Source organism: Symphalangus syndactylus, chromosome 20 (genome assembly GCF_028878055.3).
Source record: "Symphalangus syndactylus isolate Jambi chromosome 20, NHGRI_mSymSyn1-v2.1_pri, whole genome shotgun sequence".
Taxonomy (NCBI): Eukaryota; Metazoa; Chordata; class Mammalia; order Primates; family Hylobatidae; genus Symphalangus; species Symphalangus syndactylus.
The window spans coordinates 61,629,525-61,650,827 of record NC_072442.2 but is presented as its reverse complement, the minus strand read 5'-3'; the positions used below and the strand labels follow the sequence as shown (position 1 = coordinate 61,650,827).

General features: G+C 44.5%; 1 protein-coding gene across 9 annotated transcripts; it reads left to right on the top strand.

Moving 5' to 3' along the window:
- Positions 1 to 1,123: 1,123 nt before the first annotated feature.
- XAF1 (XIAP associated factor 1) lies at positions 1,124 to 21,284 on the top strand. 9 transcript variants are annotated; one of them, XM_055257208.2, is made up of 7 exons: positions 1,124 to 2,122; positions 4,098 to 4,233; positions 5,304 to 5,360; positions 6,037 to 6,232; positions 7,794 to 7,879; positions 16,321 to 16,662; positions 18,752 to 21,284. In XM_055257208.2, exons 1-7 carry the CDS (start codon positions 2,091 to 2,093, stop codon positions 18,806 to 18,808), a joined length of 906 nt encoding a protein of 301 aa, XP_055113183.1. In that variant the 5' UTR covers positions 1,124 to 2,090; the 3' UTR covers positions 18,809 to 21,284. The 9 variants fall into 9 exon arrangements, with proteins under 9 accessions (XP_055113183.1, XP_055113184.1, XP_063485680.1 ...); XM_055257211.2 differs by lacking the exon at positions 18,752 to 21,284 and adding an exon at positions 6,350 to 6,480 and having other exon boundaries at positions 2,037 to 2,122; positions 16,321 to 16,381; XM_063629609.1 differs by lacking the exons at positions 16,321 to 16,662; positions 18,752 to 21,284 and adding exons at positions 6,350 to 6,480; positions 9,589 to 9,722 and having other exon boundaries at positions 2,037 to 2,122.
- Positions 21,285 to 21,303: the final 19 nt, after the last annotated feature.

Here is a 21,303-nt window from a genome sequence, read left to right as displayed (position 1 = left end):
AGAAAATTAGGATGTAGATGAGAAGCAACATATGGTCACTTCTAATTCCACTCCCATCCCCTGGCCACACATTCCATTCCTCTAAGATGTCCAATCTATACACCCCTGCCACCACCCCATCCCATCTCAGCAGGAGACAATATGTGAAAAGAAAGCTCTTCGTTTTTCTTTCTTTTCCATTTCTTTCTTTCTTTCTTTCTTTCTTTCTTTTTTTTTTTTTTGTAACGGAGTCTCGCTCTGTTGCCCAGGCTGGAGTGCAGTGGCGTGATCTCGGCTCACTGCAGGCTCCGCCCTGGGTTCATGCCATTCTCCTGCCTTAGCCTCCCGAGTAGCTGGGACTACAGGCACCCGCCACCTCACCCGGCTAGTTTTTTGTATTTTTTTAATAGAGACGGGGTTTCACCATGTTAGCCAGGATAGTCTCGATCTCCTGACCTCATGATCCACCCTCCTCGGCCTCTCAAAGGGCTGGGATTACAGGTGTGAGCCACCGCGCACGGCCCTCTTTTTTTTTTTTTTTTTTTTTTGAGACAGAGTCTCGTTCTGTTGCCCAGGCTGGAGTGCAGTGGTGCAATCTCGGCTCACCGCAACCTCCACCTCCTGGGTTCAAGCGATTCTCTTGCCTCAGCCTCCTGAGTAGCTGGGATTATAGGCATGCACTACCATACCCGGCTAATTTTTGTATTTTTAGTAGAGACGAGGTTTCACCATGTTGGTCAGGCTGGTCTCGAACTCCTGACCTCGTGATCCGCCCGCCTCGGCCTCCCAAAGTGCTGGGATTACAGGCATGAGCCACCGTGCCCAGCCCACTCATTTTTCATTCTTGGTATTGACAGACTGCCCAGAGACAGGAGTGGGTATCAAGGGTCAGAAGGATTAAGGAGCTTGCCTAGCCGATGAGGAAGGGAACAAGATAAGATGCAAACCTCAGTCTCTGACTCTCAGCCAAGTGCTCCCTACCCCAACTAGCTGTCAAATGAGGTGGATGGGCTCTCGGTTAGGTGCATAGACACCTGAGTCATATCAGCCTGGTGTGAATCCCAGCTCTGATGTTGAGCGATTCACCTAGCCTCTCTCTGCCTCCATTTTCTCTTTTTTTCTTTTCATTTTTCTTTTTTAAGGCAGAGTCTCACTCTGTCACTGCCTCTGTTTCCACAGCAAAACGAAGTTAATAATGCTTACATGAGGGATTAAAACGAAGACAATGCCTAGTTAATGCTTAGAATGGTGCCTGGAACATAGACAATGTTGAAACAGTCCTTCATTCTTCCCTCCTATCACTGTGATCATCAGTACCACCACACACTGCTTCTCATTTAGTGCCTGAATTTTAGAGCCTGCCTGGAGGCTGGAGCCCTGCCTGGACATTTCGCTTAATCTTGTTATCCTCCTCAGAGAGGCGGCACCCACCCCACTGGCAGACTCCACGGAATTCTCTGGGCCTGCTTGTCGTCACTCCAGATGTTGTTTAGAGTTCTTCTGTTAGCACAGCTGTTTCTAGGGTCTGGAAAAACTCTAAGGACCCCGGAGAGGATACACACCAGACTGGGTCTGGGCTCACACCACCCTGCATCCCCGGAGCCTCCCTGGACGCTGTTTGCAAAGTCCTCACCGCCTGGAGGTCCAGGAGCCATTTTCAGGGAACAGCATTCAAGCTCAACACTGCAAGTTCCCTCTTTCCTGCAGGGGAGAACCAGAAGGGAGCCAGAGATGGGGGAGAAGGGTGGGAGGTGGATGGTCTGGAAAAGGGATGGAGACCCAGACAGAGCGAAGCCAGCCAGCCAGGGTGAGGGAACAAGCTGCTGTGCTGCCCAGGAGAGGCCTGGCCTCAGGCTCCCACCCTCAGGGAGGTAGACACCGCTGTGACAGCAGCAAAAATGACGGCCAAGGGCGACAGCAGGGGCTGGCCATGCTGTAAAGGGGCTTCCTGGGAGGGTCCAGCCACAGGAATCAACCGGGAATCCTGAGCCGAGAATTCTGAAGATCTCCTCCCTCCCTGAGGCTGTGGGCTGGGCCGTCGGAAGAGTTTCAGTTTTGTTTCCTTGCCTGCAAGAAACGAAACTCAACCGAAAGACTCCAGAGAGCCGACCATGGAAGGAGACTTCTCGGTGTGCAGGAACTGGTAAGAAAGCGCTTTCTCCAGCGGCAGACCCGAGCTGGCAAGGGAGAGACGCAGACGAGATAGGGCTGTTTCTGAAGGGAGCAGAAAATGGTTCCTGCATAAAAACACTTAGGAGGACAAGCAGCTGGAGGCCGTGGGCCCCAAGGGTAGGAGGGTTTAAACTTGGTAATCTTTGGGTGAGGGTGGGCAGCATTACCCGCACTTCACTGCAGCCCCTTCCCCCCAAATGTTAGGCTTTCTGGGACAGTTCTGAAGCCAAATAGCCCGGCCAGTGGTCCCAACTGGGCTACTCATACTTGTGAGACCTTGGGTCCTAATTTGGGGTTCTGATACTACGACCTTCACACCCATCTGTGAAAGAAAGGCTCCCACGGAGATTCTCCAGGACTACTCTCACCCTCCTTGGAAAGGGAGCCGTGGGGCAGGGCAGGGGGGGCAGGGCAGGAGGCTGGGACCACACCTCTAACGGCGGGGGGGGGAGCAGAATCTGACCTGTCGAAAAGCCCCATTCTCAAAGCTCCCTACCTGTGGCAGGGACCTGAGTGGAACCTCCCCAGAGGGCTTTGCTCCAGCCAGACCCTTCGAGTACTCTGGTTTCTCAACCAGCCCAGGAAGAGCAGGGGGAGAAGGGACCAGGCCAGGCAGAGGAGAGAGAACAGAGGAAGGGAAGATGATGCTGCCTGTGGGCCAGGTGTGCGCAGAGCGGAAGCAAAGAGCTTGTTCAGATCAAGAGGAGTGAGGCTTTGACAGTCCCTCTCCGAGCACGTCCCATGTGCCAGGAACATGGGCATGTAACTATTCTCATCCTCTGGGCTTTTACGGCTACAACCACCCCATTTCCCTTCTCCCGAGCTGCCACAAGCAAGAGCTGATGGAAATGAAAGGGGTCATTTTTTTCTTTCTTCTTTTTTTTTTAAGATGGAGTTTCACTTCTTTTTGCCCAGGCTGGAGTGCAATGGCACGATCTCAGCTCACTGCAACCTCCACCTCTCAGGTTCAAGTGATTCTTCTGCCTCAGCCTCTCGAGTAGCTGGGATTACAGGCGTGAGCCACCATGCCCGGCTAATTTTGTATTTTTTTAGTAGAGATGAGGTCTCACCATGTTGGCCAGGCTCGTCTCTAACTCCTGACCTCAGGTGATCCACCCACCTTGGCCTCCCAAAGTGCTGGGATTACAGGCGTGAGCCACCACGCCCAGCCGAAAGGGGGCGCTTGTTGGCAAAGAGGATGGTTAGAGAAAAACGCCCTGCCCAGGAAGGGGGAGGCTCAGAACCCTTCCTTCATTGTGGTCTCCAGGAAGAACCTCAGAGTCTCTGAGTTAGTGCAGGTGAACCTGAAGGCAGGGGAGACTTGGGAAGCTCTCGCTTTGGAGATTCTGGAAGTTGGCATGGCCGTGGCAGGAAGCATGAGCATAGCAGGGCTGCGTTCCTAACACTGTGGACCAAACAGGGGCACCAGAAAACAAGAAAAAAGATTCAACAGAGTTTGGCACTTCTCTTGAATTAGTTAAATTGAAATAATTTAATTATTTACATTATTTAAAATGAAATGTTTCATTTTAAAAACAGCCTTATAGAGGTATAATTGACCTACAATAAACCTCACATTTTAAAGGGTAGCAGTTGATAAGTTTTGGCCTATGGTATATGCATCCATGAAACACCATCCCCATAATTGAGATGATGAAGCTCCCTGTCACCCTGAAAGCTCCCCTATGTACCTTTGTAATTGCTCCTTCCCATGCCCCACCCCAGCAATGTAAGAGCTCTGTAGAATGTCCTTATTTTTATCAGATGCTGCTGCGCTGCTCTGATTTCGGACCCACACAGGGAGTGTGGGGCAGGTGGTGTCATCATCATCACATGTTCAGTGCTTAAGGCCTCTGGAGATAGAGCCCTGGGTGTGAAATACAGCTCCATGTTTTTTAATATGAAAATAAGTCTATTTTCCTATCCCCCCCACCTTGACCCTGTAGCAAAACACATGTAGCCTCTGCCCACTTCGCCCTCCACGAGGCTTACTGCCTGCAGTTACTGGTCCTGTGCCCAGAGTGTGAGGAGCCTGTCCCCAGGGAAAACATGGAGGAGCACCGCAAGGTTGAGCACCAGCAGGTGAGGAGGCGGCAGGGAGGATGGGAGCTGGGAGTCAGGGCGAGGGTGCAGTCCTGCCTGCAGGAGAGATGGGGTCTGGGAGTCAGGGAGTGGGTCCAGTCCTGCCTGCAGGAGAGATGGGGTCTGAGAGTTGGGGGACAAGGGTCCAGTCTTCCCTGCAGGAGAGATGGGGTCTGGGAGTCAGGGAGTGGGTCCAGTCCTGCCTGCAGGAGAGATGGGGTCTTGGAGTCAGGGAGTGGGTCCAGTCCTGCCTGCAGGAAAGATGGGGTCTGAGAGTTGGGGGACAAGGGTCCAGTCTTCTCTGCAGGTGAGATAGGGTCTGGGAGTCAAGGTGAGTGTTCAGTCTTCCTTGCAGGTGAGATGGGGTCTGGGAAGGGCAAGTGTTCCTTCCTCCCTGCAGGAAAGATGGGGTCTGGGAGTCAGGGAGTGGGCCCAGTCCTCCCTGCAGGAGAGATGGGGTCTGGAAGTTGGGTGAGGGCTGCAGACTTAAGGCAAGGGCCCAGTCCCCCAGGCAGAGACTCACTTGAGGGCCATGAGAAGTCATTTAGCCCCTCCACACAAAGCCCCATGGAAAGGAAATGTTAATCCTGCCTTTTTCATGCTAAGCTGAGTCTACCTCCAGTTCTCCCATTTCCAGTCCTTTCCCTACAGGCTTATGGATCTGGCATAGGCAAGAGGTTCTGGTTTCAGGAAAGACTGGCTGTTGTCTTGAGATCTGTAAAGAGAGGATGTGAAAAAGGAAGGTCCTGGAAGGCAGTCAGATGGAGCCCTGTTTCCCGCCTTTCCATGTCCATTCCTCCTGGGGCCCCTGATCTGTCTCTCTGGAGATACTCAGGCTCAGGCAGCCATTGCCAACTCAGACTGGTCTGGCAAACACTTCTTGAACACTGGGCTGGGTGCTAGAGAGACACTGAGGTAGCCACACCGGATCCCTGCCCTCTGGGAGTTCACAGACCCAAACCCAGAGCACCGTGAGCCAAAGTGGATATGGGGCAGGCCCTGGTGCTGGGTGGACCCACATCTGGTGTGTCTGTGTGTGTGTGTGTGTGTGTGTGTGTGTGTGTGTTTAGGTTGAGTATACAATGTGTCAGCAGAGCGTGCAGAAGTCCTCGCTGGAGTTTCATGAGGTAAGAGCCCCATGTGATTTCTCCTTTACAGCCAAATAGACCAACCTGAGAAAAGGAGAGGAAGGGGAAAGGGGAGGCCAGTAATAGAGCTTTCCACCTGACCACTCTTTTCACCCCATTAGGCTCAGAGAGCAATGGAGAACTAGCCCACCACATAACACAGGTCCTCCTGTCCCCCAGATATGATCAGAAGGGCTTTCCATGGTCCATGAGTCCATCAGAGCTCAGATCCCCCGAGGGCAGTCCCCCACTCTGACCCTTCTCATCTGCTTTCTCATACTGGCCCCAATTCCCTAGGCAGATGGGCACAAGTCCTTGATCTGCCTACAGTCAAAGAGGCCAGTGATCGGCCAGGTGGGGTGGCTCATGCCTATAATCCCAGCACTTTGGGAGGCCGAGGCGGGCGGACCACAAGGTCAGGAGTTCGAGACCAGCCTGACCAACATGGTGAAACCCCGTCTCTACTAAAAATACAAAAATTAGCTGGGCCCGGTGGCACACGCCTGTAGTCCCAGCCATTCGGGAGGCTGAGGCAGGAGAATCGCTTGAACCCGGGAGGCAGAGGTTGCAGTGAGCCAAGATCAAGCCACTGCACTCCAGCCTGGGCGACACAGTGAGACTCTGTCTCAAAAAAAAAAAAGGCCAGTGATCATGCCCTTCCTGCTACCTCCCACAGGCCAATGAGTGCCAGGAGCGCCCTGTTGAGTGTAAGTTCTGCGAACTGGACATGCAGCTCAGCAAGCTGGAGCTCCATGAGTCCAACTGTGGCAGCCGGACAGAGCCCTGCCCAGGCTGTGGCCAGTTCATCATGCACCGCATGCTCGCCCAGCACACAGATGTCTGTCGGAGTGAACAGGCCCAGCTCGGGAAAGGTGAGCACACAAACCCGGGCGGAAGAGAGACGTTCCAAGGGCCAGAGCCTTTCCTGGATGGGATGCAAGGAAGGGAAGCTCCCAACAGGACGGATGACAAGTGTATTTGCTGTATAGGTCTCAGTTCTTCTGGCTATTCTAATTCTAAACCATGCCTCAGAGTGGCCTTCCAGTGTGTCTGCTGTGGTCTTCAAATGACTGGTCCAGGGAGACCAGGAGGCCGGGGCTACAGCCTAGCTACCACAAAGGTGAGTAAAGAGGCCATGGAGAAGGCTAGGCGGGGGTGGCTCATGCATATAATCCCAGCACTTTGGGAGGCCGAGGCAGGCAGATCACCTGAGGTCGGAAGTTCGAGACCACCTTGACCAACATGGAGAAACCCTGTCTCTACTAAAAATACAAAATTAGCCGGGCGTGGTGGCGGACGCCTGTAGTCCCAGCTACGTGGGAGACTTAGGCTGGAGAATCGCTTGAACCTGGGAGGCGGAGGTTGCAGTGAGTCGAGATCGTGCCACTGCACTCCAGCCTGGGCAACAAGAGCAAAACTCTGTCTCAAAAAAAAAAAAAAGAGAGAGCATGGGGAGTCCTAGGAAACAGGAGGCTTTCTTTGAGCACCTCTAGCACAATCCTAACCTGGCAGAGATCCATTGCATCCTTTTACAGATGAGAAACCTACACACAGAATAAAGCAGGTGCTTGCTAGAGGTAGAAATAAGACTGGACTCCCACATTTCCTGGCACCGAATCTAGGGCTTTTTCCATTATCAGCAATGGCCAGAAGGGAGCTAGCGATAGCTCCTGGCCTGGGGGCCTATGTATTGGCTCCCTGGTACCATTTTATGTTCACTTGACTCACTCACCTCTTTATGAGGGTGTATTTACTGTCACACAACCATCAGTGTGACAGATCCTTTGGTATCTTTGCTAGTTGTTTTGGTAACATGGTAACATGGGAGAGAGCCTAAAACTCCCCAGACAGTAACGCTCTCCTGATAAACAATCTACCCAAAGGCAAAACTGGCCAATGGAAACCTGAAAAGTGTGAGAGTCATGTACATTTCCTTCATCCCAGCATGGCTGGACGTCAGCAGACTCAAACACAGTCTTCAACCCCACTTCAGTGCAACACAACACAACACAACACAACACAACACAGCTTCAACACTGTCAACAAAGATGTGTTCAACCAACACCTGGTCTGATCACAGAGCCTGGAAACTGGTGGAACGAAAGAGCACAGTCAGACTGGAGAGGGTTGGCATCCGTGGCTACAGCTCCATTCATCTCCTTAGAAACCAGTCCTGTTCCAGGAAAATGTCTCTCCATTACGGCTGCTGCTGCCCTGAGTGCACATCTGTGGCCGTAAAGGAAATGATGTGGGTGACTCGGCCAAGAGTTACCTGTGTGGTCAAGGATGCTGGCAGCGCAGGAAAGTCAAGGCCAGGCAGGTCCGGGGGGCGGTTCATGCTCATGAGCACAGGCCACGTAGGCAGTTGTGGGAGAGCTGGGCTAGCCATTGACAAGGACAATAATTTGTGGTGTTGTCTCTCTGCTTATTCAGGGAAAAGAATTTCAGCTCCTGAAATGGAAATCTACTGTAATTATTGCAACCAAATGATTCCAGAAAATAAGTATTTCCACCATATGGTGAGTAGCAATTAGTAATTTTCTAATGGTGCCAATAGTTGGTCCGCATTCTGAAAAGTGTGATAGGAAAGGCAGATTCTGGGCCCAATTTTACATAGCATGGATATTAAGGGCCCCACATTTATTTTTTGCTTTGTTCAAAAAGATAGTTTAGTGACTTGCTTAGGCTAATCAAGCACACACAACTAGTCTTCATTTGTGCCCAGCCCTTCAAAGGGGCCTCCCTTACCACTCCCAACACCCCCTGATCACCTCTGACCATCTCCAACCTTCATGGCCTGGACATTGCAATTTGGTCCTCAATAGGGCCTGTCTTACTGTTTTCCGTCCCATGTGGGAGTCTGCTCTATTAGACTGTGAGCTTCCTGCAAAACTGAATGACTTTTATCATTTTCCTGACATCAGGGCTTGGTGCAAAAAGAGGACTCTGTAGAGACGCAGTTATGTGATTGACTGACTGACTGATTTTGCCTGGGAACACTCACAGGCTCTTCCCTCCATAGCCCTAAGCACCTTTTAGTGCATTGCTGTGCCAAGTTGCTCCCTTCTTTTGCACAGAATGAAGTATTTCTCCTTTGGGAAACTTATCAAGGCTTCTCTCCAAAGAACTCTTCTCCTTCTCCTTGGGCAGAAAGTTGTTTACCTTTCTTAACACTTCAGTTCCTAAAACTACAGAATATCAAAACTAAAGAAACCATAGAGATGATCCAGCTTTTAGCTCTTTTTTTTTTCTTTTTACTATTGTGGTAAACCACATATAATGTAAAATTTGCCATCACTATAGAGACATTTGGTACATTCACAATGTTGTGCAATCTGGTTCTAGAATATTTTCATCATTCCAAAAAGAAATCCTATACCCATTAGCAGATACTATCCATTCCCTCATCTTCCCAGTTACTGGCAACCACGAATCTGCTTTCTATCTCTATGGATTTGTCTATTCTGGACATTTCACATCAATGGAGTCATATAATATGTGGTCTTACGTAACTATCTTCTTTCACTTACTGTAACATTTTCAAGGTTCACCCGTGTTGTAGCTGTGGCATGTATCAGCATTTCATTCCTTTTAATGGCCTTTTCTTTTTTTTTTTTTTTTTTTTGAGACAGGGTCTCACTCTGTTGCCCAGGCTGGAATGCAGTGGTGTGATCTCGGATCACTGCAACCTCTGCCTCCCGGGTTCAAGCGATTCTCCTGCCTCAGCCTCCAGAGTAGCTGGGACTACAGGCGCCTGCCACCACGCCCTGCTAATTTTTGTATTTTTTTTTTTAGTAGAGACGGCGTTTTACCATGTTGGCCAGGCCAGTCTCAAACTCCTGACCTCAGGTGATCCGCCTTCCTCAGCCTCCCAAATTTAATGGCCCTTTTACGATCATCCACATTTTGTTTCTCTACTTGTTGGTAAACATTCGGATTGTTTCCACCTCTCAGCTCTTTGCTTTTTGAAGTGCAGTCTGTGGACCAGCTGCATCAGCATCACCTAGAATCCTATTAGAAATGCAGAATCTCAGGCCCTCCCCCTAGAAATGCTAAATCAGAATATGCAGGGTCACACGATTTCCCAGGCATTTCAAGTCTGAGATGGGCTGCCCCAGCCACGGGATTCTCAGCCTCGGCTGTACGTGGAAATCACCTACTGACTTGTTTTCCTTAGTACTGATGTTTATTCGATTCTGTAAGTACTGATGTTTATTCGATTCTGTAGGTACTGATGTTTATTCGATTCTGTAAGTGGTCCATGTCTTCTGTTTGAATGAGAAAATAGTTGGTGAACACCAGAACAAGAGTGAAGCTGACTACTTCCCTTCAAATGTCCAGCCTGGCAACCAAGGCACCTACACACTTACTTGAAGGCTACAGGGAAGTGGGGAGCTCCAAAACACATGAACTGGATTTGTGCCCAGAAACTCTGCATTTTCGTTCTGCTCTGCCCCTTACTGGCTGTGTAACCTCTCTGAGCTGCTTTCTTCTTTTGAGGAAAATGGGGATAATGGTTTATCTCCTTGTTCAGGAAAAGAAGACATCCACAACCAGCCAATACCAGATCTATCTCCTTGGCAGCATCCACATTCACTTACTTTGCCTTCCCAACTCTTAACCATAGAGGAGCTTTCTGTGTGCCTCTCTAAAGCCTATCCCCCCCTACTCGTATGCTATATCCTCTCTTTTTGCCTACACAAGGTCACACAAGTTTTTTGCTACACTGCTCCAGCAATTCTTCCCTCTCTGTCCTGCAACAGAGAGAGGTTAAATGAGCTGTACACACAGGCAACAACAAAGTCTCAAAACTCTAGGATGTCCTAACATTTCTTACAATGTTTTTAAAGGGGTACCACTATTGAATATTTATATATCAATGGTGAATCTTTGGCCTTGCACGAAAAGAACTTTTTTTTAAATTTTGAAAATTAAGGATTGAAATCATGTATACTAGGTGGTTTTCTGGTTTTCAGTCTTTAACTTTTTATTAATATGACCCAAAGCCAGAAAAACATGAAATACTTCTGATCCCATTTCCTATAAGCTACGATCTTGTTTCTTTGTTCCCCTCCGTAGAAAAACATTTGAACTAGTTGTCTGTAAGTCACTGCCTCCGTGTTTTCTTCTCCCATTCTTATTCCCATTCCAGTCTGGGTCTCCATTGTAACCAAATCTGCTCTTGTCAAAATCAATGACCTGTGCATTGCTAAATCCAATGCTCAGTTCTCAGTCCTCAATTTATGGGGGGCATTTACTGCTCATCACTCCCTCTTCCTCAATGCACTTTCTCAGCTTGTAGGGTACCACACTTTCATGGTTTTCAATGACCTTGGTGGTCTCTCATTCTCTACCTCCCCAACCTCTTAATTTTGGGGCCCCAGGGCTTAGTCTCTGGTCTCTTTTCTACCTATATTCACTGCCTTGATTATTTCATCCTACCTACTGATTTTTAAAAATGCCATACGTAAGGCCAGGCGTGGTGACTCACGCCTGTAATCCCAGCACTTTGGGAGGCCGAGGTGGGAGGATCACAAGGTCAGGAGATCGAGACCATCCTGGCCAACACAGTGAAACCCCGTCTCTACTAAAAATACAAAAAATTAGCCGGGCCTGGTGGCGGGCGCCTGTAGTCCCAGCTACTCGGGAGGCTGAGGCAGGAGAATGGCGTGAACCCAGGAAGCGAAGCTTGCAGTGAGCTGAGATCGCGCCACTACACTCCAGCCTGGGCAACAGAGTGAGACTCCATCTCAAAAAATAATTAAATATAAGAAATAAAAAAGAAGCCATATGTAGTCAGACACTTCCAAATTTTTATCTCAGTCTGGGCTTTTCTCCCCAAACTCTAGATTTGTATGTTACTATTTACTGCATCTTCACTTGAATGCTTGATAGACATCTTAAATGTAACACATCTGAAATGGAATCCTCTCTGCCACAGCTTGGCCCATCTCAGTTGATGGCAACTCTATCCTTCCAGTTGTTCAGGCCAAAATCTCAGGTTCACTCTTGACTTCTCTTTCCCTCCGTGTTGCTACCCTGGTATGAACCATCATCCTCTCTAGCCCAGATGCTGCAGCAGTCTCCTAAATGGTCTTCCTACTTCTCACCTTGCCCCCTACAGTCTATTCTCATCACAGAGGTCAACGTGATCCCTTAAAAATACAAGTCAGATTGTTTGGCTCCTCTGTTCAGATCTCTGTACTGATTCTTGCCCCATTTTATGCAAACTCAAAACTACAGTGGCCTTAGAGATCTACATCATCTTTGCCTCCTTTGTTATCTCATCACCTCTTTGATCTCATGTACTACTCCTGTTCAGCTCACTGACCTCCTGATTGTTTCTTGGGCATACCATGCCTTAGGGCCTTTTCACTGGCTACTGCCTCTGGCTGGAAGCTACCTCCTCACCTTCCCCACCTTATTCCAGGGGCTAACTCTCTCACTTCTCTCAAGTCTTTGCCCAGATGGCACCTTCTCAAGGAGATGTACCACAACAACCTATTTAAAATTGCAACCCCCTCTCCATCACTTATTTACCAACCCCTTACCTTCTTCTATTATTTTTTTTCCATAGCATTTGCCAACTTCTAACATATCATCTAATTTGCTTACTTATTATGGCCCTTGTTAATTGTCTCCTACCACCTCAGAAAAACTATAAGCCCCACTGGTCCCCTTCATGCTAACTACTCCCCAGACACAAATACTCTACTTTCACTTTTAGCTGTTTCTTCTGGTAATCACCTTCATATGTCTAAAGCACCTTCTTATATTTTTTCCAATTTTAGACATTACCTATTGACTCATAAGGATTTAGGAATATAGATTTCACTTTTTTTATACCACCCATCCCACACACACACCTCCAAAGTTCTTCACTTCATCCTTCCAATTTATTGATTTCACTCATTCTGGTTAAATAAATATTCAGTATTACATTAGTATAACCATGTAAACATTATAAATGGTTTTCCACATGAACTATGATTATGTGTGCTTTCTCCTACAACTTTTTGTTTTCCCTGGACTTGATAATTGCTTCAGTTTTTCATTTGTTTCACTTTCTAGGTACCTATCACTAAATCATCCCTAAAATTCTCTACCAGATCTGAAAATTCCCCTGAGTACGACTAAACACATCAGATAGTCTATCCATTTCATTTTGGGAGCATGTTACGCCCCAGGCTTGATGATTAGCTGTTGGTCTGGAATTTCTTCCACTCTCTCCATGGTTGGAGTTCTGATTCCCAAATCTCACGTCTCATCTTTCTCTTTCTTAGGTTACTCCTTGTTTGATCGAACATATCCTCAAATAGTTTCTTGAGAAAGAAAGCATGAGAGGCAAATTTTTTAGGCCTTATATGTCTGAAAATGATAGCTTGGGTGGCTATAGAATCTATTGACCGTTTTAATTTGTTTTTTAAAAATTTTATTACAATTCTGATTTGGCTACTGTATACATGTATTAGGAGATCACTGTATTCTATAAGTATGTATCGTTATTACTTGTCCACTAAAAATAAAAGAAATAAAATTGGTTACAAAACTTTCAAACAAATATGACAGTAGAAAGTTAATACAATAAATGTTCATGTATTTACTCCCCAGATACAACAGTTGTTGTTCTAAACAAGGCGAATAAAGAGAAATCTACTCTTAGGTACATTACAGGTAAAAGGCAAAGGTTGATTTCTTTGAAATAAACTGAAGAAGATTACAAGCAAAGGAATGGCAGTTAGGCTAAAAGCAAATATATCAACAGCAATAATAGAAGTGGGTATGCAGTGGAATAATCTTCAAAGTGCTAAGAGAAAATAGCTGTTTACGTGTGGAAATCAAAAGTTTTCCAGACTTAAACTATTCTTTGTTTTTTTTTTTTCTAAAGTACGTTAAAGCAAATCCAAGACATCCTGTTATTTCACCATCATTCTTTAATATCTCAAAAATACAGTCATTTTCTTAATCACAATGCCTTTATCACTCTCAATGACATTAACAATAATTTTCCCCCATCGTTTTGGGGCCTTGCATTTACCACTCTTGCTCATTACTACTGCTCGTGCTGCTGCTGCTTGCTTCTCCTTTGTCTCCTATTGGATTGAGCAAGATTTATTCTCTTTCTTCTTTTCTACTGATTAGGCAATTTTACATTTATTTCTATCATTTCAGTAGTTACCCTTAACATTTTAATATAAATACTTGACTTAAATAAAGTCTAAAGTTAGTCATTATCTCTACTCTCCTTACAAACAGTATATAGATTTGAGAACATGTTAATACTGATCGTCTACTCCTATCTTACGTGAAAATGCTGCCAGAATTTTGTTTCATTTTGCTTTCATACTACCCCTCTTTACTGATTATTGTTGTTATTTATGTAACTAATGCCTGTTTAGATATACTCACACATTTTTGGTTTTGCTTTTTTTGTTTCTTTTTTTTTTTTTTTTTTTTTTTTGAGACAGAGTATCACTCTGTTGCCCAGGCTTGAGTGCAGTGGCACGATCTTGGCTCACTGCAGCCTTCACCTCCTGGGTTCAAGCAGTTCTCCTGCCTCAGCCTCTCAAGTAGCTGGTACTACAGGTGTGTGCTACCATGTCTGGCTAATTTTTGTATTTTTAGTAAAGATGGGTTTTTCCATGTTGGCCAAGCTGGTCTCAAACTCCTGACCTCACATAATCTGCCCACCTTGGCCTCCCAAAGTGCTAGGATTACAGGTATCAGCTACTGTGCCCAACTGGATATACTCACAAGTTTACCCTTCCCTTTGATGACATTCTTCCTTGGATCCTAAGCTTTCCTTCTGGGTATGATTTCTCTCTTCCTGAAATATATCTCAGTAGTTTCTTCACCAAGAACCTTGAGTAGTAAATCTTTAGTTGCCTGAAAATACACTTTTTGTTTTTTGCATCCATGAATGATAGTTTAGCTGGATATCAAAATCTAGATAACAGCTATTTTCTCTTATCATTTTGAAGATTATTCCACTGCCATCCCACTTCTGTTATTGCTGTTGATGTATTTTCTTCCAGCCTAATTGCCATTCCTTTGTATGTAATCTTTATATTTGGTTGATTTCAAGATCCTCTTTGCCTTTTACCTGTAATGTGTTTAAGAGTAGTTTTATTTTTATTCATTCTGTTCAGAACAATGTAGTCAAATGTGTTTGCTTTTCTCCTGCTCAAGATTTCTCTTTCCTTAATATAAAGATTTATGTCACTAATCAGGTCTGAAAATTCTCATCTATTATCTCTTTGAATTCCCAACATTCCCCAACTCTCCCACATTCTCTCAAATCTCCTTCTGGAACATAACACATGTGTATTAAGCATTCTCATTCTAGCTTCATGACTCTCTTTTTTTTTCATGACTCTCTTTTTTTTTTTCATTTCTCTCTTTTAATAGCCTTATGTCTCTTAACCTTTCACATTTTCTCTATTTCTATCTCCTATATTCTGGGTAATTTCCTGAAATTATCTCCAAGTTCATTCATTCTTTCTTGGCCAAATCTAATCTGCTGTTTTTAGCCCATCCATTTAGGTTCAATACCTGCATTTTTCATGTCTAGAAGTTCAATTTATCTTTCTTTCAAGTTTGCCTATTTTTGTTCTCACTACAAAAAAAAAATGATAGGTATGTGAAGTGATGGTTATGTTAATTAACTTGATTTAATCATCCCACAATGTATACATATATTAAAATACCACATTGTACCCCATAAATATATAAAGTTATTATTTGTTTATTACAAATTAGAAAATTTCAAATTTACCTGTTCTGTTTTTCATGAGGTGTTATTCTTTTCCTGGATTTAATCATTTTTAATTAATTTATTTTACAGTCTCTATCCTATAGTTGCATTACTTGAACTTCTTGGAGGCTAATCTGACTACTTTTGTGTCTGTGACTCTTACTCAAGGTAGATAGCTTCCTTGTGTAATTTTGGATTGTGAGTTTCTATCTGGTGGTACTCTACCTATGAGGATTCTCTATGACCTATTTTGAGGCTATTGTCCCTCCAGAGGAATTTTGTGATTGCTTCTGCCAGACATCTCAATGTTTATGTTAATTCTTCTGCTCAGGGATTCCCAGACCATGAGGCTAAAGTAAATCCTAATCCCAAACACGGGAATGGCATGGACCTGTGATTTTGAGTTTTCAGGGACGTGAGTTTTCGTCTCCACACTCAAATACCGACCCAAGAAGGAAAAGCTTCCTTGCCACTTTCCTTTTCTCATTAGCTGATACTTTTCCTCTTACCCACTATAATTTACCCTTTAAAGTTTCCAGCTTTATGCAGGGTCAATAGAGTCTTACTTCCAATTCCCCACCTGTGTGGATGGGACTTTCCTCTCATCCAAGCCCCTAGTTACAAAGTTGACCCTACATCTCCCATAAGCAGTGTCAACTCCTGGGCTTAACCAGTCCATTTGTGCTGCTATAACAGGATGCCACAGACAGAGTAACAATGAAGGACAGAAATTTATTTCGAACAGCTCTGAAGACTGGGAAGTTCAGATCAAGGCACCACCATTTGGTGTCTGTTGAGGGCCTTCTTGCTGCCTCCTAGCATGGTAGAAAGCAAAAGAGTAGAAGGCTGTAGCCAAATGCTTCATGAAGCCTCTTTTATGAGGACCCTAATCCCATTAAAAAGGGAGGAGCTTTCATGATCTAATCACCCCCAAAGGCCCCACCTCTTAATACCATCACATTGGCAGCACCTGAATTTTGGAGGAGACACATTCAAACCATAGCAACCAGTCAGACCTTCATTCCTCGAATGCAAAATTTTCTTTCTGTCCTGCAAAGCCAGCTATTAAATTGAATGTCTGTCACATTTTTTACAGCATCTAAAAGTGTTTACAGTGGGAAGTTTTTGTGTTATCTAGTCTACTGTATTTTCTGACCATTAAAGCTGAAGTCATTTTAAAATTTGATACATTATTCACAATTGCAGGGTAAGTGTTGTCCAGACTCAGAGTTTAAGAAACACTTTCCTGTTGGAAAGCCAAAAATCCTTCCTTCATCTCTTCCAAGTCAAGCTGCTGAGAATCAAACTTCCACGATGGAGAAAGATGTTCGTCCAAAGACAAGAAGTATAAACAGATTTCCTCTTCATTCTGAAAGTTCATCAAAGAAAGCACCAAGAAGCAAAAACAAAACCTTGGATCCACTTTTGATGTCAGAGCCCAAGCCCAGGACCAGCTCCCCTAGAGGAGATAAAGCAGCCTATGACATTCTGAGGAGATGTTCTCAGTGTGGCATCCTGCTTCCCCTGCCGATCCTAAATCAACATCAGGTACTCAGCCTCTGTTCTCTGCTTACCTTGCTGTGAACCATCCACACAGTGTCTTAAAAAAATCCAAGATCTGAAAGATGTTCACAAATGTTGTGGCTGAAAAGGCCCTTTTCTCTTACTCTCACTTCTTTGGGTGCCCAAATGCACTCTCTCATAGCACTTACCACCTGTTTATTTGCATCACCTCCAAGAGACTGAGTCACCTTTGACTCAAGCCAGGTCTTTGAAGGTAGAGCGAGGTCCCTCTTCTCTGTGTCTCCAGCTTCTAGGCCAGGGATTGATTTGGAGCAAGTGCCCCAATACTGTTGATTAAATGCATGAAGCAGAGGGTACTCAGTCTATCTCTCTCATGGTGTAGATATGGCACTGAGGCCCAGAGATGAGATGTCTTGGTCAAGATCCTAAGCCAGTTGGTGGCTTACCTCCAGCAGATCAAGGTGTGCTTCAAGAAGATCAGGGTTTATAGGCATCTCCCTGAATATCCTGATTTTTATGTCCTAGGTTATTTTCTAGTAAAAATAACAACTGGCATTAGAGGTTGTTAACCATTGTGTGCCAGTTACAATACAGAGCTCTTTATAATCTTCATCATAAACAATAGGCATGCATTTTATCCCCATTTTACAGATAAGGTAAAGTAGCTTCCCAAGGACTATACAATTAGAAGGTGGCAGTATCCAGCCTGAGTCCACATGTATATAGCTCCAAAGTTTATGCTCTTAAGCTCCAGACTAAATGTCTTACTTAAAAAAATTTAATTTTTTTCAAAATACATAAGTACTAGATTTTGTTGGAGCTAGTTGATATAATATCATATAAAGAAGTATAAAAGCAAAGCCAACCCTACTTCCCCAACCCCATACCCTGAGATACCAATTTGGACAGTCTTATGGGCATCTTTTCAAAGCTCTACCTTTGCGTATACAAACCTAAACAAGTTTTTACTTGTTTCTTTTTCCACACATATTATCTTACTATACTTATTACTCTGCCACTTGCCTTTTTCACTTAGTATATTATGCATGCTCCTTACAAAAGGCTTACTAGGCCAAAACCTTTTTTTCTAACTTCCTTATGCATCATGTATGCATATAGGCATATAATTTTACAAAAATGGGCTAATTTCATATTTGCTGGGGGTGTTACTAGGGCCATTTTTCCTTGCCTCCCACGATTTGGTATATTTCCTTTCATAATTTTCTCCATCCTTATATAACAGAGATGCCAGATTTAGCAAATAAAAATACAGGACGTTCAGTCAAATTTGAATTTCAGAGAAACAAAGAATTGTTTTTAGTATAAGTATGTTCCATGCAATGATTGTTTTGCTGAAATTAAAATTTAACTGGGGCACCCTGTATTTTATTTAGCAATTTCTTATATAACCACATACAAACATACACATTTGGAGTCCTGTTATATACATTTTTTTACCTTTCTTTTTTTTTTTTTTTTTTTTTTGACAGAGTCTCGCTCTGTCACCCAGGCTGGAATGCAGTGGCAGAATCCTGCTCACTGCGATCTCTGCCTCCCAGGTTGAAGCGATTCTCCTGCCTCAGTCTCCTGAGTAGCTGGGATTACAGGCACCCACCACCACACCCAGCTAATTTTTGCATTTTAGTAGAGATGGAGTTTCACCATGTTATCCAGGCTCGTCTTGAAATCCTGACCTCAGGTGATCCACCTGCTTCAGACTCCCAAAGTGCTGGAATTACAGGGCATGAGGCACCATGCCTGGCCAACATTTCTTTACATCCTAATGTAAATTCAGCAATACCCAAGGAAATCCCTGCAAGCCAAACAGTGTGGCTTATTTTTATTTTTATTAATGGCTGCCTAAGATTCCATGGTGTGAGTGTTCTCCCATCTGTCCCTCCACCCAGTGATAGCAACAGGCCCCTGTTAAACTTTGTTGCAAGCCTCCTATACTCCTGGCTCAGTGGGCTCCTGACCTTTTCTATGCCATTACACTCCAGTCTTTGGGCAGGGCTCATGCTCTGTAACAAGGGACAGCAATATCCAGAGATATTCTAGGAGCTACCACTTCCTACTTTAACCATATCAAACTTTCTTTATATCCATTTCTTAGGAGAAATGCCAGTGGTTAGCTTCACCGAAAGGAAAACAAGTGAGAAATTTCACCTAGATTTGGAAAAGAAAAGGTACTACAAATTCAAAAGATTTCACTTTTAACACTGGCTTTCCTGCCTACTTGCTGTGGTGGTCTTGTGAAAAGTGATGGGTTTTGTTCGTTGGGCTTTAAAAGAAAAGATTTGGCAGAACTGAAAACAAAACCCACGTATCATCTCAATAGATACAGAAAAGCCTTGATAATATTCAACTTGACTTCATGTTAAAAACCCTCAGCAAACCAGGCGATGAAGGAACATACCTCAAAATAATAAGAGCCATCTATGACAAAACCACAGCCAACGTCATACTGAATGAGCAAAAGCTGGAAGCACTACCCTTGAGAACTAGAACAAGGCACTTCAGTCCTATTCAACATAGTACTGGAAGTCCTCGCCAAAGCAATCAGGCAAGAGAAAGAAAAGGCAACCAAAAAGGAAGAGAGGAAGTCGAAGTATCTCTGTTTGCAGATGATATGATTCTATACCTAGAAAACCCCATGATCTTGTCCCAAAAGCTCCTAGATCTAATAAACAACTTCAGCTAGCTTTCAGGAGACAAAAATCAATGTACAAAAATCAGTAGCATTTTTATACACCAACGGCATCCAAGCTGAGAGCCAAATCAAGAGCGCAATCCCATTCACAATTGCCACAAAAAGAATGAAATACCTAGGAATACAGCTAACCAGGGATATGAAAGATCTCTACAACAAAAATTACAAAACACTGCTGAAAGAAATCAGAGATGACACAAATGGAAAAACATTCCATGCTCATGGATAGGAAGAATCAATATTGTTAAAATGGCCATACTAAAGCAATTTATAGATTCAATGCTGTTCCTGTCAAACTACCAATAACATTCTTCACAGTATCAGAAAAAAAATGCTTTAAAATTTATTTGGAACTAAAAAAGAGCCCAAAAAGCCAAAGCAATCTTAAGCAAAAAGAACAAAGCTGAAGGCATCACATTACCCAACTTCAAACTATACTACAGGGCTACAGTAACCAAAACTGCATGATACTGGTACAAAAGCATGGTGCTGGTACAAAAGCAGACACATAGATCAATGGAACATAATAGCCCAGAAATAAAGCTACACACCTACAATCATCTAATCTTTAACAAAGTTGACAAAAATACACAATGGGTAAAGAATTCCCCATTCAATAAGTGGTACTGGGATAACTAGCTAGCCATATGCAGAAGACTGAAACTGAACCCCTTCCTTACACCATATGCAAAAATCAACTCAAGATGGATTAAAGACTTAAATGTAAAACCCCAAACTATAAAAACTCTGGAAGATAACCTAGGCAATACCATTCTGGACATAGGAACGGACAAAGATTTCATGACAAAGATCCCAAAAGCAGTTACAACAAAAGCAAAAATTGACAAATGGGACATGATCAAACAGAACTACCATTTGACTCAGCAATCCCATTATTGGTTATATACCCAAAGGAATCTAAATCATTCTGTCACAAAGACATATATACACAAATGTTCACGGCAGCACTATTCACAATAGCAAAGTCAGGGAATCAAACTAAATGTCCATCAGTGGTAGAATGGAAAAAGAAAATGTGGCAGCCGGGCGTGGTGGCTCACGTCTGTAATCCCAGCACTTTGGGAGGCTGAGGCGGGTGGTTCACCTGAGGTCAGGAGTTTGAGACCAGCCTGGCCAACATGGCAAAACCCAGTCTCTGCTAAAAATACGAAAATTAGCCAGGCGTGGTGGCAAGCGCCTGTCATCCCAGCTACTTGGGAGGCCTAGGCGGGAGAATCGCCTGAACCTGGAAGGTGGTGGTTGCAGTGAGCCGAGATCATGCCACTGCACTCCAGCCTGGGTGACCGAGCGAGACTCTCCCTTGAAAAAAAAAAAAAGAAAGAAAATGTGGCACATATACACCATGGAATACTATGCAGCCATAAAAAAGAATGGGATCATGTCCTGTGCAGCAACATGGATGGAGCTGGAAGCCATTATCCTAAATGAACTCACTCAGAAACAGAAAACCAAATACCACATGTTCTCACTTATAAGTAGAAGCTAAACATTGAGTACACATGGATACAAAGAAGGGAACCACAGACAATGGGGCCTACCTGAGGTTGGAGCATGGAAGGAGGGTGAGGATCGAAAAACTACCTATCCGGTACTATGCTTTTTATCTGGATGATGAAATAATCTGTACAACAAACCCTCGTGACATGCAATTTACCTATATAGCAAGCCTGCACATGTGCCCCCGAACCTAAAAAAAAAAAGTTAAAAGAAAAACGTTTGGATTATTTTCCTTCTTTCGAACAAAGACATTGGTTTGCCCAAGGACTACAAATAAACCAACGGGAAAAAAGAAAGGCTCCAGTTTTGTCTGAAAATTCTGATTAAGCCTCTGGGCCCTACGGCCTGGAGAACCTGGAGAATCCTACACCCACAGAACCCAGCTTTGTCCCCAAAGAATAAAAACACCACTCTAAAAGCTGCTCTTCCACCTTTCT